This window comes from Falco punctatus (genome assembly GCF_963210335.1).
Source record: "Falco punctatus genome assembly, chromosome: 10".
Lineage (NCBI taxonomy): Eukaryota > Metazoa > Chordata > Aves > Falconiformes > Falconidae > Falco > Falco punctatus.
Genome location: NC_137590.1, coordinates 5,883,507 through 5,911,480, shown reverse-complemented (window position 1 = coordinate 5,911,480; position 27,974 = coordinate 5,883,507). Strand labels below are relative to the sequence as shown.

Genomic DNA, 27,974 nt, shown 5'->3' with positions numbered 1-27,974 from the left:
GAGGTGATAATTGCTAAAGCCAGTTTTTCCAAAGGCTATATAAAACGTAGAAGTTTGACACCAAGTTATGTTGAGCAGTAAATGTTACCTGGAATATTTGCGTGAAAGGCAAAATGATTGCTGTAGCTGGGTGTTTCCCTTCTAAAAAGCCACAGGCTGGTGGCAGTAAAGGTGGGAGGATATTGAGAAAATACTCTGTGAGCATGTGGAAGACAAGCGTTCAAACTCGCAGAAATTATGGTAGAAGGGTATGACTAGAGGGCTAAGGAAGGGGAGAGCAACTTCCGAATTGTATTTGTAGGATTTGCTGTAGCATCAAGACTTGAAAATACCCTCGTTCTGCAAAAATTGTTCAAATACTTGCACTGTGAGGAAAATAATCCCATCTCACCAATGTCATATATTTTCCAATTTTGTTCCAGAAGTCAGGGTCTGTCTGCATGTTTGAAAGATGATGGTAGAAGAGCTGCACCTCCTCCCTGGAGGTGTAAGGTTCCTGTTTGGCACAAGCTTCAGGACTTCAAAAACAGTATTTAAAAACAAAGCCCAGATGGCATGAAAAGTTGCAAAGACGCAAAGGAAAGGCTTTGTGCTAAATCTAGGGATCAGAATCAGTGTCAGCAAGTGAAAAGAAAGTTGCAGGAGGAGCATGTTTCTTACTTGCCCCAAGACAATATTTTTTGATTCCCACGCAGCCGGTGAGTTCTCCTGAAACTTCTTTGTTGGGGGAGAAATGTGTGAAAGCTGCTGGGGAACAGCTTGTTTCTATTGATGCTCATAATTCATGCAGCCAGAGGATTTTGCTGGCAGTGTTTTTGGTAGAGGAGCAAGTAAGAATGATAGCTGAAGTGACTCGGGGATTACTGGACGACACTGTATTTATGTCAGTAGTGCAGACTGGGCTGAGTCAGTGGTGACCTTGGGCTGCTGAAGGGCTCTTGAGGGACCAGAGGAGTATGCTAGGTCCCAAACTGGTCAAGCTACAGACCCTGCTGTAGGAAAACCAGGCACAGGTGCTCGCTCTTCAGTGTAAGAACTGTGGGTACCAAGAGAACTGTGAAGTCATTTGCATTGGCTTCTAATTTATAAAGTTTTCACTGTTCGGGTTTTTTTGTTTGTTTTCCTTGGGGACAGGGAAGGGTCTGAGCTAAGTTGCTAGGGTTTGTGTTTTATAGTAGATGTTGTGTGAAATGTGAATGTGGCATGGGCTGTTTAAAAACACTGTGGCAGGTTTTTAGACTGCCTGCTGCTCAGGACAGAGCTGCATCGGTATAAATTTCAGACCATGGTGCCCTTGAATATTGAACCTGTGGCTACGTCTAACATCTCTGCAGAGAGCCTTTATTTATTCTCCTTTTGCTGCTTAGATTCATTTACATTCAGAATATCATGTTGCAGTGACACTTTACCTGACTGTAACAAATGCAGGTGGTATTTTTTTTTTCCGCTATTTTTAAAGTGCTGTTTTGAAAGGACAGCAACTCGCAAGCAGTTTGCTCAAGTGAACATCGTTCAGCAGAGTAGTTACCTGCAAGTTGCCTGAAATGCTGGCAAAGGGATGTCATGAATAGCTTCTAGAGGAAGAAATTGTATATCAAATGATCTGGTCCTGATTTGTCCATTGTTACTGCATATGCATGGCAAAGACTGTAGGTTATGTCCTTCTAAAGGGTGTAATTATATATGTCCTTTTGAATTACTTAGTAGAAATCATCAGGATATTAAGACAAGATGTTGCTGTCAGTGGCGTCTGCAGCCTGAAAAACAGCAAATGCCTGTGGGTGAGAGGCTTACAGGTGAACACCTGAACCTCTGACATTTGTCTTCAGTTGGGCATTTTTACCGAGTTAAGATCGTTCTCAAAACCTTGAGTAAAAACACAACTTAATCAAATGGTTAAAAATCAGCTTTCTGCACTTCTAACCTTGCTTGAACAATTTCACTGCACTGGCACCTCTCCCTGTTGACAGACGAGTTTGACCAACCTTAGAACAAGGATTTAATATCAGTCTTTACATTTGAAATGAGGTTCCTTCCCTTAGAAGTTTGTCTTGGCTATTTAATCACTGTGGACAAAAACAGATAGCTTTTACAAAGACACTTAGACTTCTTACAATGGAAGAATTGCTGAGAAGTGAGGAGAGGAATGGGGCTGAGCCCGTGGCTAAAACCAGCTCTAATTGCAGCTGTTCAGCACTGAGACTTTACCCCGAGTAACTGTCTGTCATGAGATGCTCTGTCCTTGTCCTTCTTGTCTTATTTTGCTTCTGGCATTTCTCTAGGAGAATAATGTCAGTATCCCAGGAGGGTACCGCTGCAGAGACAGATATGCTAGAGTTTAAAAACTTTATTTCTGGGAGAAAGTCTGTCTGTGGCATTGGCTTACAGTGAAATGCCACGCAGCAAAGTGAAATGGAGGCCATCGTGCTTTAAGCAGTTTTCTTTTTTCTTGTCTTTTTTTTTTTTTTTTTTAAAGGTGCATGTGCAAGTGGAATGACAAGCTGAGTAATAGCTCAGCCAGGTCCCAGGGCTTGTGTTGTCACAAGCCTGAAGCACAGTGGGAGCAGAGGGCTGGGCATCCTTCCCAACTGCGTGGGTGCTTGGCTTTCATTAGTAATTGGATGCCTGTCAGTCTCTGATCAGCTCCTCTGTGGTGAACAGTCACGTTCTGGACCTTTTAGTAGTGTTGCCCTTTAGCTTTTCTGTCTCTTTTTAGGACTAGCGTGGCATTCACAGCCATACTGATGTTATTCTAGATGAAAACTTGTAATTAGTTCATCCTCATCAACACGCAGCATTGCACACAGGATGTGTTTCTGTGCTCATAGGTTTTTGCACAGCCTTGACTTGCCTCACTTCCTTCTCCCACCATTCCTGTTCTGTTTAACCCATGATCGGTCTCCTTAAGTAGCTACTTTGTTCTGCGTCCTGTGTTTGTCCGGGTAACCCACTTCCCGGTTTGTTTGTATTAATATATATCTGTAGGCTTTTGCCCGCTCCAGACTTGGCATCTTCCATACTGTTTGCAGTCTGTCCTGACAAACACACAGCCCCAGGAATTGTCAAAGCCGTTGTGTCCCTTGGCACACAGTTGTTCTTGGTTAGCAGGAAGACTTTGTGTGGTGGTATCCACGGAGGATGTCCCACGATGCTAGATGATGTTCAAGAACATTAATAGGGCAGGTTTTTTTTTCTTCTTACTACCATGTCCTCAGTCTGGAGAGACCGTCGTTGCTCTGCCCTCTGGCACCTAGCACTTTGGGAGGATGGTAGAGAAGGCTTAAAGGGCATCTGTGGAAACTTGCAGCCCGAGGACAATTCCTGATGTTTAATAGTTGTCTTAAACCATGAGCAAAATATCTTAGATCTGCTGCAAAACTCTCTTTTAGTGGTCTAGCACTGGGTACTCTGGGACAGCTGACAGCCATTTGCTCCAATATAGCTGCTTAGCACATGTGTTCAGTATTTGAATTAATGTTTTCTTCTTTTTTGCATTTTTATTTGACCATTATCAATTCCCTGGACTGTGAGGAAGGGGAATGTTGAATAATTACCTGCTCCATAATAAATTAGAGTGAAAAGGCAACTGGTGCCATGCATCAACTTAAACTGCTGTCTGGTAAAGTTGCATTAATGTGTATAAATAATGTATATCTTTGCGGAGGAAGTGCTTTGTCTTTCTAGTGAACAGTTGCCTGATTGGAGAGGCCAAAAGACTGTGTACCCTTGCAAGAAAGGTTTTGTTTCATGTGTGCTTGGATTATTGAAGTGGAGTCGTGATCCTGTAACTGCAGCTGGGAAGTACCTTATTTGGCAGAATGCACTGACGGATTTCAAAAGACCTTGTGAGAAATCGGCTAGCGGATGACTTTGTGGTTTGTGGACTGATATCTCTTCCACCTCAGGAAGAAGGATCAGCATTTCTGTATTTTAGTATTTACAAACATTTTAAGGACTGATACAAGCTGCTGTTAAAGAAACAGTAATTTGGTTATTGCCTTATAACAGCATTTCACTGTGTGTTTTGATTGAGAAATGGCTTGAAGAATAGCCACGACAGCTGAGTAATTAACAGCTAAACCAGGACAGCAGCCTCACTTGCATTTAATTGAAGTAAAGATCACTCAGATAAAACATTTCTTTAAAGCCTGAAAATTGACACTTCTTTGTGTGTAAAAAAAACCCCAAATTATTTTGGGTGTCCTTAGTCTCTACAGCAGGTGGTCCCTGAAAGCAGCTGGTGCAAATAGTCATTCCTGTCCTGCTGCAGTGGCTGTAAAACAGTGTCTCCCCTGTGATTCTGGGGGTCACTCGGTCTTGGGTGGGACTGGTACTTAGTTGAACATCAGAAGCACTTCCAGTGTCCATATTTTTTAACATTATCCTAAAATCCTGCCTGTTCCACAGGTTATAATATTATAATATTACATAAAGGGGGTAGCTATGGACAATCTGGACTGTCCCAGGCCACACTTGTCATCTGTAATCACAGAATAAAACTTGCCTGTGCCAGCTCTCAGCAAATTGGCACACGCAAGAGAGCCAATTAAACAAAGGGCAGGCCGATACGGAATTAAATGAAGGGAAGCTTGTCCAAACTAGCCTGACATCTTCACCTGTACAGTAAAAGTAAAATACAAATTGTACTTGCATATTATATATCAGTATAGGGCTGACCCAAAGTGACCTGTTGTGTGTGTTCTGAGATTTCTAGCTTCGAGGAGTCTGGATTTCATCCCCATGATTGAGATTCAGCCTGGTTGTACAGAAATGCCTGCCTTTTTTTTTTTTTTTTTTTTTTTTTTTTCCTAACTGCAACTTTTGTCAATGATTATTTTTTTTCCGTATTCCCCTCAGTCTCCATTTGTCACTTAGCCGTTAGCCGAAGGAAGTTCAGTTGCAAGGAAGGGGCAGGGGGAGAGAACTTTGATTCTGTTCCATTTCAGCACAGTACTTCTGTTCTAAGCCTACAAACTGAAGCATTAGAAAAATATCTCAGTGGGGGAAATGGTTGTTTTATGCAGTCATGCTGTCACTAAACGGAGCATGTAATGTATCTGTAAAATGAGCACGATCAGCCCAGCATCCTGAGGCTCGTGCCAGTCTCACTGAGCGCAGCAGTCTGGAGCAGAATGCTTCCACCTTCTACTGGAAGGTGCGTTGTGACCGTCCCATGGGCAGCAAAATCCCCGTAGATGTGTGGTGGTGGCTGTATTGATGCCAGCGTCTGTTCCTCTTTTGTCTCCCTGCTAGCTAAAGACTTGGAGTGTTGATGAACTTCAGAGGCGGCTCTCAGCCCTGGACCCCATGATGGAGCAGGAGATTGAAGAAATTCGCCAGAAGTACCAGTCGAAGCGGCAGCCGATCCTTGATGCCATTGAAGCCAAGAAGCGGCGCCAGCAGAATTTCTGAGCCACTGGTAGAATATTCTTCCATCCTCAAACAATCAGCTCCTTGCTTTTATGACTACTAAACAGATTGATTTCTATTGAAATATGCTAGCAAGATAGAGGGCAATACTTCTGCTCATTTATTTTTCCATAGCACCTTTGTGAACTCAGGAATGCCATTAAGTGGAAAATCCTGCTGGTATGTTTTAATGTTAGACATATATTTAAAAATTATTCCGAAGGAGTTTTGTTACTGTTTTTAGGGGGACTGTTTTTAAATCAGAGGAACAGATAAAAATAGGCTAATGAAAGTTGGTTCACTCTCTTTTCAACTGAACTTTCAGTAGTCCGTTTTGTTTTAAGTTAATATGGATTGTGGTATTTAACAGCTGCATTTTTTGTGGGTTTTGTTTTGTTTTTCTTTGTGAATGCACAGACTCAATTTCAATCTGTTAACTGTATCTTTTTACTGTTAAGGTACTGCTAAGTCACTGAAGAGAGCAGGTGAAACATGTACAAATTGTTCCAGCCTTTTGAAAGAAACTTAAATCTCATTTTTACAAAGCCTGTAATAAGCCCCATGCCTTACACTGTGTGCTTTAAGCAAGTGTGGTTTCTTCAAGACCTCAGTTTTATCCTCTTTTTGTGTACTTTATGAATTAATACGAGTAGATAAAGCTTGTTGTGCCTCCATCGGAAGAAATTACAGTCTGTAATTTAAAATCCACACCAACTTAAAACCAAAAGCCAATCGGTGATCTGATTCCCCTTTGTCTGTTTGGAAATGTCCTTCAGGGAGACCCTGCTGATGGTGGAGTGCTGGGAAAAGGAAGCTGTTCGGATGGGTGGAAGTTGTGTGAACCTCTCTCAGGAATTAGGTACTTCTGCTGTGTCTGAGAGGACTTAAAAAAATCTCCACAGTTTGTGAAATATTTTAGAGGCTTCGTTTCAGTTTTACATCATTAGATGCTTGAATAGAAACTTAATTTCACAATCCTTCACATTTCTGTAAGGTTTAGCAGGTCAGAAAAGTTGAACTGAAAGTAAAGACTTTGTTGAATTAACAAAGATATGCATTTATGATGGTGGAGCAAAGGTGAAGTTGTTCTGGATGAGAAGACAGTTACTGATGTCCTGCCGAAAGAAATACAGCCTCTTCTCATCCGGTTCCTCTGGATGCTCTTGTGTTCGTTCTTTAAATTTCCCTGCCGTTCCTGCCTGGTGTAGCTCAATCACTGAAAATGCCCCAGCATGTACAATCGCTGTGAGGATGGTGCAATTAACTCACACCAGTAGAGTGGAGAGTAAAGCAGAAGCAGCAAAGAGCCTCGTTGCAGGGCAGAAACCAAGTGATGCCTCTGCCCTGTGGGCTGTAACTGCAGAGGTGTGTAGTTTTAGATGTATCCAGCATATGATGAAATAGTTGGACAGAGCAAGTATTTCTTCAGATTTATTTTTATTTTGCTGTGATAGAGAGAGCAGTTTCCATGTCATTCTTCTGTGATAGACCTTGGTACATCACCTAGATAATTAAATAGCAGTGTCTTCTGAATCAAATGCTGCTAGAGAGGTGAAGTGTTCATTTCATGCCTCCATAGGCTCTTTTTTTTCCCCTTGGAGCAGACTCTTGGCTACTGTTAACGTGTATACTCCGTTGCTGTGAAAGGAACCAAGCCATTTTTACCCCTTCTGCAGATCTGGTTGCGTCAGTTTGTCTCAGTTTGATGCGCAGTGCAAACACGGCTGTTTTGGAGATCAGCAAATCGCTGTCCTGAAGGGAAAAGGGAGGCACTAAGCAGTGTATCGAGGGTGCTGAAGTAAGATACATCCTGGGATAACCAGGTATTTGATAGCCTCAAGTCTTGGGAAAGTTTTGAATTGGGAAAGCCAGGTAATTAAAAGCTTCGTTGTTGTTAATGGACTAAAATCCCTTTAGTCTGGACTCTCTAATGAGGTCTGGTAAAGTGCTGTGTGACCATCAGGGCTCATGCGGTGCTTGTCTGGAATCTGTGCAATACGTTTTGCCCTAAATATGTGTTAATGATGAGCAATATTCCCGAGTGTCCTTTGCATCAAAGAAACTCCCGCAACGTAGGAGGGAGTTCTCTGGTCGAGTGTTGGATCTTGTATTAGTCACTTGGATGGATTTGGCCCAACACCTCTGGTGTGACAGACGTATGTGTGACACGGTGAATTGTGCACTGCTTGCATGTGGCGTGGATCAAGCAGATTCTACTGGGAGTAGTTTTTCTCTCTGCACTGTGTAGGTAACTTTCTAGTGATTGGAGGGCATTAGAAAACCCAAGTTTTAGGTGAAACACCACAGGGTGTTGTCTACTTACAGAATATGCAACCCGTGACTGCTGTAACTGAATGTAAGCACTCTTGAAATGCTTTGCTTTGCTGATGCAATTGTCTTAAAATACAGCAAATGAACCAAAATAAGTAAAACTGGTCCAATGGCTTAACTGTCTTTGAACCCTTCTTATATGCTTGCAGTGGCTGAGACTTGATGATGTTTCTTGTACTTGGAGCTCTAATGCAGAGGAATTATTTTCTCCTTCGCTGATTTTCAATCTGTTAGAGAAAGTAATTCCCTTTTTGGTCCCTTTGTAGAGTGTCTGGGAGGGTAATATCTGCTCGCTTCTCGGAGTCCTCCAGGCTAAGACCAAGGCTCATACCATAAGGGAAAGTTGTTCTGACAAAGTTTTTGAGCAGCAAGCTTGGTTAATTGTGAAGCTGCATTCTTGTGCTCCTTGGGTCCATCTGCATTGCTGAAAGTGTTCTGGACAAACCATTATCTTTGCTTCTCAAACCCAGAGATACTGATGTCAGTCATGTGAGACTTAAAAATGTGAAGTTTGTAGCTTTAACTTTTTTGTAACAAAGAAATGAGCAACACTGGCATAAAGTGCTGACTTGAAATGCTATTTTGTAAGATCTGGCTGTTTGTATATAATAGTGTTGGGTCATTAGTTTGTATATGTATGAAATAGTAACTTTTATTGCATTCCTCTGAGTTTGATACAGGAGATTTTTTTTGATCTTTCTCAGATATCTTGCCTTATTTGTTTAAAGGGGGAAATAAACTGTCCTTACCTGAAAGCATCAGTGTTGTGACTCATATTTATGCATTAAAATACTTTGGTGTATTACTGCTTATCAGGACAAGTTTTAACATGATGTGCCTCTAGTCAACCACTGTTATGCAAAATTCCGGAGGAGCATACAAGCTCTAATAACCACAAGCAGTAAACATGTCACATACACCTTTTTGAACAGCCAACTTCTTTAGCCTTAAATCGTTACTGATTCTACACCTCAAGTAGAGATTTGCTTCGGTTCAGGGGCAGGTCTGTGTGCCCTGGCAGCTGGGGATGATAAACTCTGCTGTAGATACTCGTTATCTGTGCTCTCATTCACACTGCTGCAACTTCCCTGAGCCTGCAGTCAGGTTTGGGGCTGGGTACATACCAATTTATCCACCTTCCTACACAACAGGTGAGGCTAGAGGCTCGCTCTCCTAATTCTGGCTGACTTGCTGCACTTTCAACTTTCTAGCTCAGAAAAAGATGAAGTTGACAGTGAGTGGGTGCTGCTTTCCAATGGTGAACTGTTGGCTCCTCTGTGGTTTCCCTAAGCAGTTACTAAATCTGTCCTGAAGGGATGACTAACCAAAGCAGAGACAGAATTCATTCAGGAGTCAGCTTTGGTTAGCAATCCCGGAAGAAACAAAATAGATCTGAGCTTTTAAATGATAAAAAGGAGCATGGAAATCAAAGGGAGGGAGACTGTGGGCATTTCTAGTAACTAGGAAAGCCCAGAGCTCTTGCATATTCTCAGCAACACTACCAGGATAGCGTGGAGCCCCAGCACGAAGGGAGGGTTGCGCTGCAGCTGTACCGGGGGGGTGTGCACACGTGTGCTCCCTTTGTGCTGGGGGCAGTGCACCTGCTGCACAAATATTAATTGCATATAACTAAGAAAACCAACACTGACAAGTAGCCATGAGCTCCTGCTGATGTCTAGCCAGGTTCTTCTCCCCCCTGTGGGGGGAAAAGCCAACTTTCCAAGAAGCCCGCAGCACCAGCAGGTTTGTTGGTTTTTTTTCCCTCTTCCCGCAATAATTATCAGGTGTTGCTGTGCCAGTGTCCTTTATGCCCAGCTACTCTTCCCTACACCCTCATTTCGTCCCATTTCCTCCCATCCACAGACCAAAAGAGCCTGAGCATGTGCTTTAGATAAATTCTTTGAGTGTTGGCTGACAGCCCTGACTTGAGAGTTGACAATTTTTCATTGCATTAATCACTCTGGCAAAATTTTAAAGAGTCAAACGAGGGAGCACCCATCAGCTCTTTCCAGACAGAAAGTGACTTAATTGCCCTTTAATTTAAGAGTCCAGGAAGACAGCCAACTTGTTTAAAAACTTTAAAACAATTCAATTCCATCTACGAAGCACAGTCTGTTCTGCTCCCCTCTAGGTTGTCGCTATTAAAATCAGTACAGTACTGGAAGCGGATGGAGCCCAGAGTCCCTGAATCCCATCCAGAGCGGTCACAGCAGCAGAACAGCCTCTTGCAGACCTGCCTCTGCACAATCCACGGCCAGCTGAGCTGTCGGGCAGCCTTTCCTCAGCCCCGAGAGCTTCACAAGCTCTGCACCATCACGCGTTGACCGTAGGGGGGATGATCTTGAAACAAAAGCGCAAGGCACTTCTCTCTCTGCTGTTCTCACCACGTTCAAGGTCTGGATGTAAACGTGCATCGCTGGTGCTGTGCTCTCCTGCACGCCTGGCCCGTGGGTTTCATTTCCTGGAATTGTGTGGCCTAGGCACGTTTGGTTAATTTAATTCCGCACCTTCAAAGTTATTCCTTTAAGCTATCTCGAATGGTTAGAATGAAAGCCTTGAGTTCATGTGTTTCCTAAAACTAAGTTAATAGCTACAGTTCAGATAAAGGCTACAGCAAACCCATGAGTATATGCAGACCTTGGAGCTTTCTTACTACCAGGAGAAAGTGGTTTAGCATAATTTTGTAAAAACAGATTTGAATTAACAGCACTGCTTGTCTTTACTGGTGTCCGTATATAGTTCAGCAAATACAGGAATTATAAGTGACGCTGATGTAAGGCGTGCATGCTCAAGCAGTCAGCTCTGATTTTTGACTCCCTGAACGCTGCTGAGATCAGCAGGTCTGTAGGAGCCTATGAGCAGGAGAGATCCCAGAAATGCTGCCAGCAAGGAGTCTCTTTCCTACAGATCAACCCTTTAAAATCTCCCAGTTTTCCAACAACCAGGTGAGTGCACAGACCATGCTCAGGATAGTCACGTACCTGAAAGCTGGCAAAGGAAAAGAAGTTTTGAACAGAGGTAATGAAGTTTACTTTGTCTCTTTGAGCAGAGTTGTCTAATTCTCAGCTGCATGAAATAGCTTAATAAGGTCACCCCTTAATCACCATTCTCTGGAGGCAAGAGAGTCGCTCATCAATCATTTTGTGAGTGTGGAGAGCAGTTTCTGTAGAAATAACCTGATAAAGTATGTAATTGATTTACCCACTGTACCAAATGAAAACACAGTCACTCTCAGGAAAACTGATTAGGGATTAGCAAAAGAACACGAATTTCCTACTTGCCTTAGAAATATTAAGTCAGACCAGTCCTGGCAACCTATCGCTGCACAGAAGTGTCTTGCTAACACAAACGTGGGCTGTCATCACCCACTCCTGCTGCTGGGCACCTTCCCGCACCCGGCTCTTCCCTGCTCTGCAGAACTCAAGCTCTGCTAGATCTGCCCGCACAGCAGTGGGAGGATTTTCCTAGTGCAGTTACTCACAGCCATACAAATCCTAATGTCTTCACAGAGAGCAGGAGGCTAAAAAAAGAAAACATCTTTCGTGGCTTTCCCAAACCTAAGCTTGGAGCTTTCACACACCAGCCCCGCTCCAAGGGCAGCTGCCGTCGGCGTCATGGCAGAGGGACTCATGGCAGGTCCTGCCTTGCTTCTAACCCCCAAGTTAGGGGAGCTTCTGCCTTGGGAAGATTAGCAGCATATGGATTTTTATTCTTTGAAATGGAAAAACTCTCAAAGGAATAAGGATTAAACTCTATTTTTAACCCTCCCCTCCTAATGCATCTAGCAGAGGAATGCACTTAACACAGGGAGAGCGGCAGCAAGCCTTCCCCTCCGCAGCCACAGCCTAGAGACACCACCCCCCACCCTCCCTCATTTCAGAGCATCGGAGAGGCTGCCTACCATGTCAGGAGCTTGCTCAGCCTTTTATGCTGCCTTCAGGACAAAGATGGATAAAGCCCAAGCACCATCAGAGCGCAAACTGCGCTCCCTGAAACACGGGAGAGCCGGGTCCCAAAGAGCAGCCACCTCCTTGAAGTAGCTGGACACGCTGGTGGGGTATCTTCTCTCTGGAAAGAAAATTGGCGCTGGGCTCGCTCAGCCTGGCTAGGGATGCTGCTCCCTGCGTGCTCAGCCTCTGTTTGGGGGCTTAAAACCCCCTGCAGGTGCAACGGTGTTTCCTTAGGCATCCTGGTGCTGTGTGGTGCTATCCTTAGGGCTCTTCTAAACCTCCCAAGGGGCTACTGAACTTCTTGAAGTCTACAAGCAGTGCTGGCCAGAGGCAGCCCACGGTAACGTTGCTCAGTTAGCAATAGCTGGAAGCCAGTCTGAGCCTTGACTTTGCAGCAAGGAAAGCATCAGAGGCTGGATGTGATTAGGGCCATTAAAGCTGAGGGGACACTCTCCATGCCAGCAGATGGGATTTAAGCACAGCTGTGGTATTCAAGCAGCTGCTGGCCTGCACAAGCTAGCCGGAATTTGGGTGGGCTTCAGCCCTCCTGGCTCATACTTGGAGCTAATGAAAGCAGCAGGGGTGAACGCAGCTGTCAGTGTGATGGACTGGCTCCTCTCAGGTCTCCGGAGCTGCCGTGGGCTGTATCCCCTCCTCATCCTGGGCACTGATCCCCTGCCGCGGCCAACAGCCGCAGCTGCGAGCAAAAACGGCTGGGAAGCCGCAGGGAACGTGCACAGACACCCTCCAGCCTGCTGCTGGCAAAGGTGCGCCAGAAACGCTGTTAAACCTTGTTAAGCAACAAACACGTGCTGCTAGAACCGTATTTTCTTTTAGAATGGAGCCTTTACTACTTCTAGTCCAAAACGTGACCCATGAGCCTGCGGTTAAAATTAGTTTCATAAAACAAGAGTGGCTCTTAGGGGGAATAGCGGCCGGCTGCTGCTCCTCGGCTCCCAGCGCCGTGATTGCTGGAGCCGGCGGCTCAGCTCTCGTGTCCCTGGGTGCTGCTGATCACAGTGGGTGCCTTTCTGCAAACCTCTGCTCCTCCCTGCCTGCTTCCCAGATTCCACGGCTGTGTGATGAATGGGGTGGAGGAACAAGCCATGCTTGGATGGCGCAAGCTTTTTGCTTTGGGAATCATCCTGCGTTTTTAATGTGAATTGCAATCCTTTCATCTCCCTCTGAAACCTGCTCTGCGCTTCCCTCCCTCCCAGCCGCAATGCCGGGCTCCCTGTGCGGCAATTCCCAGAGCCCACCGGCTCCCACCCTGGGGACACCCCGTTCATTGGGCCTCCAGGGAGACTGCTCCAGGCTGGATGACACCAGTGGTCCAGGTACAAGGACTGTTGCCCACCACCCGGGGCAGGGATGATGCTGTCCGGGTGGGAGCTCCGCTGTGCTGGGAGCCGGTGCTGGAGCTGGCTGACGGGACCTGCAGCCGCCCCGGGAGCAGCCGGGCTGCTCCTGCTCCCCGGGGGCTGCTTGCACCGACCCCAGCCCAGCCCATGCGCTACACAAGCACAGGCACGCCGATCAGCTGTGAAACAGAAAACCAGCGTCCAAAGCGGGTCACTTAGGTCTTTAATAAAATATACAGTATGCATCCCATGCATAGATAGAAAATTAATTTACATGCTCTTAATTGTTTGCATAATGCTTTTTAATTAATACATGTAATTTAGTCTTCACATTTGAATACATTTTGCTACTGGAATACTTATGGAGAGAAGAGGAAACTCCTTCCTTTATTCAAGTAACAGTGCAGCGGGAGCCGGTCGGAGCAGATGATGCAGCTCACCAGTCCCAGCCCGCAGTAAGGATGAGCGCAGAGCAGGCCACAAACTGTCGATACTGGAAGACTCAATGATGCCAGGAGCGTGAGCACCTCCCATCCCACACCACTGTTCCTTGGGGACCCTTCCCCAGGTCCCACCGGGGTTTGATCAGCACATCACTACAGGCAGAGCCAGCACCGGCAGCTGCAGCTGTGCCAAGAGCCAGCCAGGACAACCGGCAGCAAACCCCACAATCCAGACACCCGGGGCCATCCTGCAGCCATCAACGTATTTTTGAGCTGATTAGGTGATTGCAGGGTGCTCGTTTCTCCTGCTCAGAACAGGAGCTGGATGTATTCCTCTGTGCACAGAAGAGCTGCACGATTTCCAAACAGAGAGCTGGGGGGCAAGGAAAAGCTGTGTAGGGAATTAATACAGCTCTGGGAGCAGCCCTGGATGTGCTCAGCCAGGCTGGGGGCGCGGGTGGGAAGGGGGCCCAGTGCTGCGGGCAGATGTCCCTGCCCGGCTGTGGTGCTCAGCGGCTGCGGTGACAAGGGGCGGTGCAAGGTCCCCTCTGCCCCGGCTGTCCCATGGATGTGGGGTGCTCCCTCCCTGCAGCGGGATGAGTGCATCGGCACCCGGGGAGCTGGGCTCCCTGTGGGGTCCAAGGTGATGCCCAGGGCAGCGTGATGACGGTGGGGGGTGTCCTTACAGCCTCCTGCCCCTGCCTGGCCTCGAGGCAGGGAGGGATGACATGGCAGAATGAAGCCAGGCTGGGGGCTGTGGTGAGGAAGACCAGGGCACATGCCAAACCCAGCTGGCTTTGGTCATCTCCCCCACCCCATCATGGGGTGCTGCAGCCCCTGGGCTCCCTGGCAGCTCTTCCTGCGGTGGAAATCATGAGAACGATGGCCATGGCAGATGGCAGATGGCAGAGGCAGCTTCTCTGTGCCCAGGAGCATCTCCCCATGTCTGCTCCCTGGTGGCCCTTTGCAGGGTCTCTGCCTCCTTTCTGCCCCGAGGGCTGGGTGCCAGCAGCTGCTCTGCCAGAAGAAATGCCCTTGGCATGGGAGCCCCCCAGAGCGAAGGGCCTGGGGGGGACAGACCCTCTGGGGGTAGCCCCTTGATTCTCCCAGATTGATCCCCTCCAGCTTCTCCTGCCTCAGAGGACAGCATCCCTTCTGCCTGCTCATCCCTGGCTGGTGTCCCCCCTTCAAGGACAGTGCTCCCAGCACAGCCCCAGACCCAGATCGCTCGGGGGTCCCAGCAGCAGCAGTGCAGGAGAGCACTTAAACCCCCGCTGCAATGGAAGGAACGTGAGGTCCAGTCGATCCCACTGCAGGGGCTGGGCACAGTGGGGCTCACACTGAGCTGGACACCACCTCTCCTCCCATACAGGCTCATTTCCAACCCCCTTTCCCCCATGGCCAACGGGGCAGCTGAGCATTTCGAGGCTGTTTCCAGCTGGGAGTAGGATGAGGTTGGGGCTGGAGCTGATGCTGACCTGGCACAGGAGCTGCAAGGGCAGCCAGCCTGGTCAGGGGCTGCCTCACCCTCAGGCTATTTAACCTCACCCCGGACAACACAAAACCTCAGGGCAGAGAAAAATCCCCCTTCACGCATCCAGGGCAGTGCCTGATCAGGGGTCACCTGTCAGGATTTTTCCTCACTCCCTTTCTGGCAGGGGTACCTCAGCGCCGCAGCCTCCCTTTGCAGCGGTGGGGGGAGCAGGGCTGTCGCTGGGTGACGTCCAGGCAGACCTGGGGGCTGCATCCCGGGGGCTGGAGGCAGCCGGCACCCGCTGGGCATCTCCTCCAACCCCTCCTGTCCTTGGCAGGGCAGGGGTGATGCCAGGCACGCTGCGAGGTGGGGAGAGCCTGGCTCCTCTGCCATGTCCTGGTGCAACAGCCACGCCATGCTCATGGTGAGCAGGTCCCGCGCGTGCCCCGGTGCCGCGGCACGGTGGGGTCAGGGTGTGGGGTGGGTGCCGGGGGTCAGACCACGGCGGTCGGGGCTGCCTCTGTCCAGCGAGGTCTCGCTCAGAGCCTCTGAGTCTCGGTCGCGACTTGAGGTGCTCTCCACATCCTCGGGGTCTTTCTTCCCACTGTTCCTCACGGCTGCCTCCAGCGCCTTCTGCTTGCGGTAGAAGTGGGAGAACTTGTTGAAGATGATGGTGATGGGCAGCGCCACGACCAGGATGCCCCCCAGGATGCAGCCCGAGGCAGCCAGCTTGCCCACCACGGTGACAGGCACCACATCGCCATAGCCCACAGTAGTCATGCTGACCGTGCCCCACCACCAGCACGCCGGGATGGTGTCGAAGCCAACATCTTCTTCCTTCTCAGCCGTGTAGGCCACGCCGGAGAAGACAGAGACCCCCACGGCCAGGTAGAGCAGCAGGATCCCCACCTCCCGGTAGCTGTGCTGGAAGGCAAAGCGGAGCGGTGGTCAGCGGGGACCACCACATGCCAGGACACCGGGACCCCCCAGCACGAGTACAGCCCTGCATGCAGGCTCCTGCTCACCCCCGCTGGGGATCTCGGTGCCTCTACCCATCTCTGCCGTGGGATGTCCCGCTGTGGGCTGGGCTGAGGTGGGCTGGGGGGGCTGTGACCCACACCTGGCAGCCACAGCTGCCCCCTGCCCTCCGGCAGCCCGCGAGGAGGCAGGCAGTGCCAGCAGGGAAAGGGGACCCGTGCTCCCCAGCCAGGGTTCCCCAGCAGAGGCCACCCCCTGCCTCCAGCACTTGCTCCAGCCTGATCTCAGCTAACAATATTTAGACATGTTTTCCTTTTATCTTGTCAGGTCCTCAGAAACCACCTAACAGGCAGCCTCTAAGTAAAGCAGTTTACGTCCTCCCAAGACAGCGGCGGCGTGCCGGGGGAGGGTGTGTGCCACTGCTGCAGGCCCAGCTCCAGCTCCCACCCGGCTCCGAGCCCAGGCTCCCGGCTGCTGGACTGGGGAACCCCACAGCCAGAGCCCCGGGGACCTGATTCCTCCTGTGCCTCAACACCACCTACAGTCTCAGCATCCGTTTAACCCTTTATCAGACATGTAAGGGGGGGAGTTTTCCTGCAGAAGCTACTGTTTCTGAGACGATTACATTTCCCTTCAGGTTTTGCTGCTCCTCCACGGGAGACTCGAAGCGACCCTCAGAGCTGACAAGAATCCAAGCAGCCCTGGTCAGCGGGTCAGTGAGGGGATCCATCCAACGTCAGCATGGGCTGGTCTTAGCACCCACCCCCACAGGGCGCTGCACCCCCTGGCTCGATGAGCCCCAGCCCGAGGGGTCTGGGAGCCCTGGCAGGAATGGAGCCATGGGACACCCAGCCTCCTGGGGGGGGGGCGGGGGGCACGCAGGACCTGGGGGGACAGATGAATGGCAGGGGTGTGCCATGCTCCTTGAAGAAGCCATTTTTTTTCTGGTTTCAAACTAAAACCTTTGTGTCGCAGGCTTTCTTTGGATGTCCTTAGTTGCTGAACAAAGTAGAAACCTGTGCCAAAAGCCCTGGGGGGGAAGATCAGCAGGTGGCTGGGGGACGAGGCAGCAGGTGATGCCAAGAAGGGGGCTGCTGGAGGACAAGCTGGGACCAGGCGAACCGCCATGGGCCAGCGCTGGTCCGCAGCCAGCACCCAGCTCCCACCCCTGCCCTGTGGCTGGGGAGGTGTGAGCCAAGACCTTGCGTGCAGCAGGGCCAAGGACCCCGGCACAGCCTCTTCTTAAAGCCTCCCAGACCAGGAGGGGACCGTGGAGCCCCCGTAATCTGGCAGAGCCAGGCTAACCACACACCAGTGCCAAAGCCACTGCCACCCTCACCACATGGCTAGTCCACTCGCTTTTTAATCGTCACAAGTGAATTTCTCGGGTGTTTCTGCCCACTGATCTGCCAGCTTGCTCTTCATCTTTCGGGGCAAGGAAAGCAGAGCTCTGAGCATGGGGGGTTTCTCCCAGTCTCCTAACGGGCAGGGAATGCTTTATTGGAGACCATATCATGACTAAACAAAATAACATTTGAGCAAAGCAAGCAGCAGAGGACTTGGGAAAAAAGCTTCCACAATCAAGGTGAGACATAAAAGAGGTAGATTCATGGCAGGGAGTTAGAAGACTTTGCTTAGACTGCTAGCAAAAGTTGCTTGGCTAATGCCAGTAACACTGAGGGGAAATAACCTCCTTCGCCGTCGCCTGTGGCTGCAAATGCCCTATAGCAGCTCTGGGGGAGCTCCCTGAGAGGGACAAAGAGCTCAGAGCCACTGAGTTTCAAGGCTGTATCACTTGGCCATGAAAGACTTGCTCCTGGCTGGAGCTTAGCAGCACATCTGTATGTTCCAGCTCAGGAGCAGCAGAGCCAAGTAACCTTATACATTTTTAAAGAGCGTCAGTTATGGCCCTGGATTGTGTTGAAGTGTGAAGGCAAGAGAAAAGTCAGGAGCTCAATTGCTCCTACTACTTTAATTTACAGGCAGGGTCAGGGCTTGTGGCACAGGGGAGGCTCCAGGAATCTCCCAGCTGATCCTCAGGCAGGCTGCCGCCTATTTGAGCCATTTATCCTCATGTGGCTCACTCATTGATCCAGGGGCAGGCAGCTGCAGCTGGGGGTTGAGTGGGATGCAGCCTGAGCCGGGGTTCAGGTGGGATGCAGGCTGAGCTGGTGTTCGGGTGGGATGCAGGCTGAGCCGGGGTTCGGATGGGATGCAGGCTGAGCTGGGGTTTGGTTGGGATGCAGGCTGAGCTGGTGTTCGGGTGAGATGCAGGCTGAGCCAGGGTTCGGATGGGATGCAGGCTGAGCCGGGGTTCAGATGGGATGCAGGCTGAGCTGGTGTTCGGGTGGGATGCAGGCTGAGCTGGGGTTTGGGTGGGATGCAGGCTGAGCTGGGGTTCGGATGGGATGCAGGCTGAGCCGGGGTTCGGATGGGATGCAGGCTGAGCTGGGGTTTGGGTGGGATGCAGGCTGAGCTGGGGTTTGGGTGGGATGCAGGCTGAGCCGGGGTTCGGATGGGATGCAGGCTGAGCTGGGGTTCGGGTGGGATGCAGGCTGAGCCAGGGTTCGGATGGGATGCAGGCTGAGCTGGGGTTCGGATGGGATGCAGGCTGAGCCGGGGTTCGGATGGGATGCAGGCTGAGCCGGGGTTCGGATGGGATGCAGGCTGAGCCGGGGTTCGGATGGGATGCAGGCTGAGCCGGGGTTCGGATGGGATGCAGGCTGAGCCGGGGTTCGGATGGGATGCAGGCTGAGCTGGGGTTCGGATGGGATGCAGGCTGAGCCGGGGTTCGGATGGGATGCAGGCTGAGCTGGGGTTCGGGTGGGATGCAGGCTGAGCTGGGGTTTGGGTGGGATGCAGCTGAGCGAGCAGCCAGCCTTGCAGCAGGTGATGCTGGGTGATAAAAGGCTCCAACAGAAAAGCCACCCCAGCAGCAGCCCCTCTGGGCTCCTGCCAGGCAGGAGGGCTGTCTGCCCTTGGGACAGCCATAGGCCATGCATGGGCTCCTTCCCCGCTGAATGCACCTTTCCTCCAGCACAGCAGAAGACAAATGGTGTGAAGAGCCCAGTCTGAGCCTGCTGGAGATACCAGCATGGGGACCGAGACAGAGATGGCCCAGGTAGCAACAGCAGGGTGATGTATCTGCTGCCTGGGGATGTGGAGCTCTGGCTCTTCCAACCTGTTTGTGTATTTAGGCTTCTGCGGGGCTGGACAGCAACTCCTGTAGATCCCTGCAGACACCTAAGTTACTCAGTGCCGAACACCTCTTGACTGCTGGTGGGAGACAGGCACCAAACTCCCACCAGGGAAGCTGCAGGAATGGTGATGGATGTTGTGTATGGCAGGGAGGAAGAGCAGAGACATGTGGGAAGCCTCTCCTCAAATTAAATGGGTCCTGGATCAGGCCCCAAGTGATCTGAAGACTGTTCAGAGTTTATAATGCTCAAATGGCAGAAATCCCTCTGCTAGCACTTTCGTGGCAGCGGAACAATTACTCAGCTTGCCAGAGCCATTGCTCCCACTTCCTGGCTGTTAACAGCCTTTACTCCTCTGCTGCTGCTTTATGCTCTTGCAATAGGAAGTAAATTATGATTAACAAGACGTTGTAATTTATGTGCCCAGTAAATCACAACGCCAAGCTGCTGCGTCAGATTTGTGTCTTCGCTCATCCCCATTTACAGCTGACTCCGGAGTCCCCGGGAAAGCGGCACTTTCCAGCACGTCACTCGGTGAATCAGCGGCGCGGCAGAGGCCGGAGCCAGGATGCTGCCAGCTCCTCGGATCTTGTCTGCTGCTTAATAACATGCAGATGAGCCCGTCAGTCCCTGCTCTGCTGCAACATGTTGTTCACACTTAAATGGAGTGCAGAAAGGGTTCAGGGAGCCCTTCCCACGTGTACAATTTTATTTAAATTTCACAAGCAGTATGTTACACGGGTCTGTCACTTGCTAATTGCTCTTTCAAGGTGGATGTTCAGAAGTATGATGCAGGTAGGACTTCAGGCATCTTCATTTCAAACAATCTTCCCTGGATCTTCTTTTCAGCAGGCTTTGAGGTTGCGGGGAATTTCCCCATACACACTTATTCTGGTGCTCTGTGGGGTTTGCAAGATCAGTGCTAGGCTGGTCCTGCTTCACAGCAGAAGTTGGCAGAAGACCTTTCCTGCTATCCATCCTCATCCCCAGCCAGACTCAAGGGTTGCTTTTCTCCATGGCTCACCCACAGGAATGGGTCCAGCCCTGGCAGTCGAGTCGGGCCAATGCCAGGACATCCCATGCCAGCCCTGCCACTGCTGCAGCAGCGAGAAACCAGGTGTCCCCAGCTGCAGCTGTGCCTGCCTCATCCGTGCAACGGCCCTTCAGAGGGAGCAGCACCAGGAGCTGCAGCACTGGCCCCTGCCAGGCTCTGAGCAGGAGGAGAGCAGCCTTTTGCTTGGATTTCAGGCTCTGTTCTGAAGATTGCTTTCCTTGGCTTTCCTTGGCCATTTGTTTGGCCAGTTTGTTTGAAGGGCGGGGGAAAGCATAGGAATATTTGCATCAGCAGTGCTTGAAAAACCAGTCTTCTGCTTTGAACATGGGGACCAGAGGCAGTACCACAAGGAGAAGATGTTTGCCCTGGTGGCCATCCCCCTGTGCCCAGCACAAGCCCCACATCTGGTGGGGCATCAGGAGTGTGTGTCACTCTGCGTCTTGGCAGGCTCGAGGATTGGCTTTCAGATGTGGCCACCTGGATGTGGTCACCAAGACTCAAAGACAGTTAAAGGCTGAGCTGATTTGGCCTCTGCATCAGGCTGGACTTTCTAAGTGCAGGAGGTGAGGGGACAGTTTCACTCCCCACAGATTCGGGCATGTGGCCCTCAGCACGAGGAGGGAGGGCAGGGGGAGAGCAAAGAGCCACACCGGGCACCACATCTGGTCTGCACCGCTGGCTGAGCGATGGAGGGCTGGGCTGCAGCCGGTACCGGGCTGCTGAGGATTTCATCACAGCTTCATGCTTTGATTCTTGTCACAGCTGTTCTTTGTCCAAGGAGCCTGGGGGTGCTGCAGAGGGGGGCTGGAGAAACATAGCCTTGGGGCACACAATGGAGGATGCAGACCACCTCTCACCAAACCCGCTGGGCCCCGGTCCTGCAGGTCTCAGCATCTCCTCATCCAGCTATTCCTCCTCAGGACTTCATGGTCCTGGGGCCAGCTTCCTCCAGCCCTGCACACCATGCTTTTCCCGAGGTTTTCCAGCACACTGAGAGTAGCCCGGGCTCTGCTGGGGGCTTGGACCCTGCCTTTGGCTGGTTGTCCCAGGCCCTGCACCCTTTGCTTTTCTGTTGCTGCTTTGTGCTACCCGTGGTTAACCATGTCCCAGTCTCAATCTCATCGTATCCTGGAGCATCCAACTGTCAGCTCAGCTGGACCAGGACCTCTACGTCTCCCTAGATGGGCAAACACCAAGGGCTTGATGCTAGTCTCTGGCCAGCTGGCAGCATGCCCTAAGGAGGTTCCCCTCTCCTACCAGCCTAGGGACAGGAGCAGCTCAAGCTACTCAAGCTGGTGCTGGCATACCCAGCAGCTGCTGCCTGGCCTGGTCCCTGCTCAGAAGGTCTTTTGCAGCCCAACCAGGCACTGACTCACTTGTGGTGGGACATCTCCAGCCACCCGTGCATGGCTGAGTCCCTTCCAACACCATGCAACAGGGCTCGCACACCACGGTGGGAAGGGATGGCTGAGTCCCTGGAAGCACCAGTTGTGTGTGAAGCAAAGTCTGCAAGCAATGGGGTGAATTGCTGTTGGCTCTGAGTGTGTGTACAAAGAGGACTCATGCAGTGCTCCTCACACCTGATTGCTTTAGCAGACTCACCAACAGTCCAGCCCACCACCCCAAGCAAGCTTGCCAGTCACCACCCAGAGCTGGTAGCTCACTGGGAATGGGTATGTCCACATCCCCCAGCCATACCACAGATCTCCTTCTTGCCCAGAGGCTAAAGGAGTAGGGAGGGAGATAGAAAGCCACTTTACCTTCAAGGTGGCCCCCAGTGACCTCAGTCCGGTGGAGTGCCGGGCCAGCTTCAGCACCCGGAATATCCTCATGAGGCGAAACACCTGCACGACCTTGCCCAGGTTGCCCAGCTCTGAGTCACTGCCCATGGTCAAGTCCACCAGGAGGGTAAAGTAGAAGGGCAACACCGAGACAATGTCAATCAGGTTCAGCGGGTGCTTGAAGAACTTCCTGGGGTTGGGGGAGAGCAGGAGGCGGGAAGACACTTCAAAGGTGAACCAGGAGATGCAGAAATACTCCAGCTTGTGCAGGATGGGCTCATCAAGCACGTTGCCGTTTTCGTCCACCTCCTGGTATTCGGGCATGCTGTGGATGCACATGGTGGCTATGGAAACCAGCACCACGCTGATGGACACGAAGCTGAAGAGTTTGCTGGGAATGGAGTAGCCAGGGTTCTCCATGGTGAGCCAGAGGCGTTTGCGCACATTGCCACAGCGCAGCGTGCTGTAGCGCAGCAGGTCATGGTTGATGTCGGAGATCTCATCAGGGGACGTGTCCACGCTGCTGACCTCGCTCTCCTCATCCCAGTTGTGGTGCCGGCTCTCCAGCTTACGTTCATGGTAGCGGTAGCTGCAGCAGGAGTCCAGGAAGAACTCATTGATGCCCCAGTACTCGATCTCCTGGCAGAAGGAGAAGACGCACAGCTCCTCCATGACATGCAGCTTCCCCGTCTGGTAGAAGTGGAGCACGTAGAGGAAGAAACCAGGGTTTCGGTCAAAGTAGAACTCCCTGGCACTCACATCGTAGTCATCGCAGAGCTGCAGGATGGACTCCTCCGAGTCACAGGAGAGCAGGCGTCCCAGGCGGGTGTCAGGGAACTTGGAGAGGGCGCTGGAGCTGAGCCGCCTTCTCAGACCCCCTACGTTGATGTTGATAACGTCCTCCTCAAAACTGGGACGCCAGTAATTTAAGGTCTTGTTGACCATGATCAGCAGAGCAGGAGCTGGCTCCACCTGCGGGTGAGACACAGCGGGGCTGGAGGGGGCACAGGGCTCCCCCCGATCCAGGTGCTGCTGGGGAGGGGGACAGAAACACCCTGGGGAGCGAGGAGGGATGTTTGCATTTTGAAAAGTGAGGACCAGGGAAACGGGAGACGGGAGACAGAAACAGCTTTGGGCAGTTGTTCTTCTGTGGTATGGAAGGAAAAAAAGAAAGCTGATAATTTTTCCAGGTGAAACACCTCATTTTTTTTATCTCTTAAAGTTTCTCCCTTTGTAGCTCACTAACAGCCTAAGGAAGGCAGCTTACTGCACCTCCAGCACCTAACCCATGGGGCTTTCCTTGTTCAAGCCGGGAATTAGTCACTGAAGAAAAGATTTATCCCCCAAAGAAAAATTCCCTGTGGAAAAAATAGGTCTCATCAAGTCACTGCTGCAGCGATTCTGCAGAAGAGCTTTGTAGCCCGACTACCTGTGTTGCTAATTAGACCTGGTCAAAAAGTCCTTAGAGGGTGCAGCCTTCCCAGCAGCAAAGGCAGTTTTGCCAAAATCAGTGTTTTCACAGAAGGTGTCAGTTTTAGGGAGAATTTCAGTGAAAGACGTGTCAAAACAATTTATCTGCCTGCTCTGTTTCCTCTTGTGTGTTCTGTCATGTAAAATATTAGGATTATTTTTGTAACATTGAAACATAACAAAAACATGATTCAGAATCATTGATGACTGAATTAAAAATCTGTACATTATTAGGGAAATAAAATCCAAAGTTTTGATTTTTATTGGGTTTCAGGATTTTAAAAGTTTCAGGGAGCTGGGCTCTTCTGTGCAGCAGAAATTCCATTTCCCAATGAGAAGCAGCTAAAGCATCTAACAAAAAGAAGCATTCCCACACCTTCATATGCATTTACCCGTCTTGACCAGAAGCTTAGACAAAAAAAGGCAGATAAAAAGCTTTGTGATCTTCCTGCATCGCCTTGAAATCAAACTTCTCCACCTACCTTATTCTTCACAATGCCTGGGGACGTGCAGAGCAGCCCTGTACCCACACGTCCCCCCACTCCTGACATGGGGGCATTGGGTGTTGTCAGGAAGGATGTTGCCTTTGCTCTCGTGGTTGAGAAATTACATTTCCCCATGCAGTGACTACTTTTAGAAAAGCATGCCGCTATTAGGCATGTTAATGGTTGGACTTGATGATCTTAAAGGTCTTTTCCAACCTAAATGATTCTGATTCTTTAACTTGCTCCTGAGCTGTGCTCACACTTCAGGGTCACTGCTGGTACCGACATGACTTCTGCTGCCATTGATGCTTTTGCTGCAGGGGTCACTGAGGCATTTGTGACCTCCAGACTGGCTGTCTCCCATCTCAGAGGCTTCCCTCCCTGGTTTTAATCAGGCAGATTACTAGAAAAATCCATCACCTTCTCTGTCTTGTGTCACCCCTTGAAGTTTTCAAACTTCTAGGTGACACAGGGGCAGAAGCAGACAGGCAGCAGGAGCCAAGGGAAGAGCCTGCAACAGCCCCCGTGGTGATGCTGAGGTGCCACCAGACCCTGCACAGGACATTTGGGTCTGAGAGCAGCCACCGAAGGCCAAGGCCAGGTCAGCGACACGAGGTGGGTCCCCCCTGCCCAGGGGAATCCCAGCTCCCCTGTGGACCCCATTGCACCCCAGCCCTGCGCTGCTCGCCGGACATCTCGTGGGGTTTATGGGGCAAACGCTCCAGCAGGGGAAGGGCTCTGCATGTTTTCCAGTGTCTGAGAAATGCAGCATAAAGGGTTCGTCAAACCAGGAGGGACCTGGGGGACATTTTCACGTCTAAATCTGGAGGTCAGAGCAGAGCTGGAGAGGGACAAGTGACGGAGTAATGGTTAGAAATAAAGCCCAGAGGTGTGGTTTTAAGCTGAGTGGGGCTGTGGGTGCAGCAAATGCCAGATTTGTGTGAAATAGCCTGGCAAATGCATCTGCTAACTCCACTGCATCTCCCAGCCAGGGCTTCTTAAAGACACAGGCTTTACACACCAAGCCAGCACTTCCCATCACACCATGTATGAAGGAAGCAACCAGCTTGATAAGCCTCAGAGCATAATGGACTCATTCTCTTGCCTTTCAAAGGGGAGCAAAAAGAGAGAAGGGTCAACTTTTTTAATGCTTAAGACAAAAACAAGGGAGAAAAAGGGGTGTAAACACTCCTTTCTAAGGGATAAATTGGAATTTCTGTGACAGATTAGCTTTTCCAGGGAAGACATCACACAGCCCATCTGTGGGGTGGGGATGACTAATCCAGGTTCCTTCCAGAAGGATGCTCATGCATTCAGGCTACAAACACACACACAGGGGCTGTGGGGGTGGATCTGTGGGATCCAATTTATCCCACGCCCGTCCTCAGCCTCTCTCCACACCCTCCCTATACAGCAGCCGCTCTGGGAGGCCAGGCCAAATGTCACTGAAATCAAAGGCGAGGTGGTTTTGGGGCTGGGCTGGGGCACAGGGCAGCCTGGGTGGGTACCAGGGGCCGTGCTGGGACAGCAGGACAAGTCCAAAGTGATGCTCCAGCTCAGCAGGACCATTCACAGCACACAGCCGTGCTGTGCAGCTGCAGCTCCTGGCAAGACATACCAAACCCCGAGAGCCAGGAGGGAGCCAGCTCTCACCTCTCTCCCAGCTCAAAAAAAAAAAAAAAAAAAAAAAGAAATGTGGGTGTCAGGACCCCGCAAGCCTTTGTACTCCAGGGAAACCCCTCCATCCATCCCCACTCCCCCTCCCTCCCTCCCGCACAGGAAGCAGCGCAAGGAGAAGGGTCGTGAACTGTCTGAGATGCTCCTTGCTGATGTTCACTTCTGAATGGAGGAAATTATTTCTGCCCACGTACAGCTTTCATCCAGGAATCTAATGCAGCAATTAATAGTTTTATAACTCTTTTGCCTACTCGTTTCATGACTAGCTAAGCTCAGCTTCAGAACAAAACTGGGGTTTGAACCTGGCGTGATCTCCCCTCTTGGATCATCAAAGCATGTTCCCGTCACATTTGCAGGGGTATCTGCTGGGAAACAGAAGCTTACTTTTGGAAGGTTGGCAGGGTTTTTTTTATTTTAAAGAACAATGGACAGAGAACACAGATATGTCTGTCTAGAATAATGTGAATTTGCAAAATTTTCCTTTAGCTAACCCCAGATTTCCATGAATGATTGGAAAAATGGAACAGATAAGTCCAGTGTCTTTCTGATAAATTCTGAAATACACTGTAAGCTATTTTAAGGAGACAACCATCAGAATTACACAAGCCCAGTGTGAGCTGGGTGTTGGGCATCCAGATGAATATGTATCTTGTGGAGAAAAAAATCTCTGATATATGCATTTATGACAGTAAAAAACATAAAAACAGATCAAGCATATCTGTAAGAAATGCTAGAAGAGTTTCCCTTGACAACGTTGGTTTTTTTCTTAAAGGCATTCATATAGAAGTTATGTATATTTATTCTAACTGGCAGAGGGGACCCAAGGGAGTGGGAAGGAAGATGCTAATAGACATTCAAGTGAGGATGCAGCAAGTGCAGGGAGTATTGCACACAGGGGCTTTTCCAGCCAGGTACAATGGATTTAGATTAACAGTCCAAATAAAAAGCCCTGTACTTACAGCTCAGCGAGGCTTCCCAGCGGGGAGTCGTGTGCCTTGTCTCAAAGGAACCATTAGAAATTCGTAGAGAAGGAGGAAACCCTTATCCTTTGCCTGTAGCCCAGTCCTAAACACCCCGTCACCCCGGGCTTGTGACCCTGCATGTTCCAGGTGTGCAGGGGTGGTGGCTGCGAACCGCTGGAGAAGTCCTGTGTGGGATGCCCATAGGGCTGGGTGTCCCTCGCTGGGCACCTGAGGGGACAGTGGGGCTGGCTGACCCCCCAGCTCCTGCAGGATGGTGTCCCCGTGAGCCATGCGCTGGGGCAGGACCGCGGAGGCACCTGCTTTCTGGTCATCCAAAAGTGCCTCTGCAGAGCCCCGTCCCCAGCTCTGAGCGTTCCCGTCCCCACCGGCCTGAAGGTGCTCAGGACCTTGGGGGGCGGGGGGGGGGTTGCCAGGCGGGCAGGGGCGAGCATGGAAGGGGGATTCCCACGGCTGGCTGCTCCCTGCAGGCAGAGCATGAGCTGCTGCTGTGCGCTGAGAGGCCACCAAGATGCCCAGGGCTGGGGATGCAGATGGCGGGGGAGACGGGGGGGGGGCGGGGGGGACGGGGGAACGACACGGCACGGGACTCTGCTGGCTTCGGGGCGCAGGAGGGGGTGATTACCAACCGCTGGGCTCTCTGCTGCCAGCGGCCAGCCCGGTGCCTGCTGCCGATCGTGCCCTGCCCTGTGCCAGCCTCCCCTCCCGGGCCACACGCAGTGGGTGCACAGCTCTCCGGAGGGGACCCCCGCGCCCTGCCCTCGTCCCTGGGGAGGAGGAGGTGCAGCCCCCGCGGGGGGGCTTCGGGGAGAGGGACTCTCCTACACCCACCTGCAGAAGGGCGGGGAGGAGTGTCCCTGTGCCCCCGGTCCCGGCAGCATTCCGTCATGTGGATGCTGGCACGGCGGCTCCCTGCACACCCCGGGATGCCCGTGCCTCGCTTCCCCCCTCATCCCGGTCTGCCGCTGCCCCCATCCCTGCTCACCCCTCATGCCGCTGCTCCGGCTGCCCTCTCACCCCGGGATGCCGGTGCCCCGGGTGCCTACCGCGCCCCAGGGCGCCGATCCCTGCAATGCCCGGGGATGCTGGTACCCCGGGTTCCCGGGATGCCGGTGCTCCGGTCCCCACTGTTCCCTGGGTTGCCGATCTCACGGCTCCCGCCGCACCCCAGGATGCCGGTGCCCCCGATCCCTGGGACGCCGGTGCCTGCAGCACCCCGGGATGCCGATGCTTCGCGTCGCCGGGATGCCGGTGCCCCGGGTCCCCACCCCGCCCCGGGATGCCGGCGCCCCCAGTGCCCACCCCGGGCTGCCGGCGCCCCGGGTCCCCGCGATGCCGGTGCCTGCCGCACCCCGGGCGCCGGAGCCCGGCCCCGCGCCGCCGC

The 27,974-nt window shown here is 51.3% G+C and overlaps 2 protein-coding genes across 10 annotated transcripts in view; one reads left to right on the top strand and one right to left on the bottom strand.

Moving 5' to 3' along the window:
* Positions 1 to 8,495, top strand: part of STK4 (serine/threonine kinase 4) — a 46,561-nt gene extending 38,066 nt beyond the window's left edge. The window contains exons 11-12 of one of the 2 annotated variants that reach the window (XM_080406028.1): positions 5,254 to 5,419; positions 6,186 to 8,495. In XM_080406028.1, the coding sequence (XP_080262154.1) occupies positions 5,254 to 5,412 (159 nt within the window). In that variant the 3' untranslated portion in view covers positions 5,413 to 5,419; positions 6,186 to 8,495. Of the gene's footprint in view, positions 1 to 5,253 lie in introns of both variants that reach the window. The other variant, XM_080406027.1, reaches the window with a different exon arrangement.
* Positions 8,206 to 27,974, bottom strand: part of KCNS1 (potassium voltage-gated channel modifier subfamily S member 1) — a 31,831-nt gene continuing 12,062 nt past the window's right edge. Inside the window, exons 1-3 of one of the 8 annotated variants that reach the window (XM_080406013.1) lie at positions 23,931 to 27,972; positions 21,958 to 22,950; positions 8,206 to 15,892 (exon numbers count right to left, since the gene is read on the bottom strand). In XM_080406013.1, coding sequence (XP_080262139.1) covers positions 15,437 to 15,892; positions 21,958 to 22,950; positions 23,931 to 24,068 — 1,587 coding nt within the window. In that variant the 5' untranslated portion in view covers positions 24,069 to 27,972 and the 3' untranslated portion in view covers positions 8,206 to 15,436. Of the gene's footprint in view, positions 15,893 to 21,957; positions 27,973 to 27,974 lie in introns of those variants that run through there. The other 7 variants (XM_080406014.1, XM_080406008.1, XM_080406010.1 and 4 more) reach the window with 7 other exon arrangements.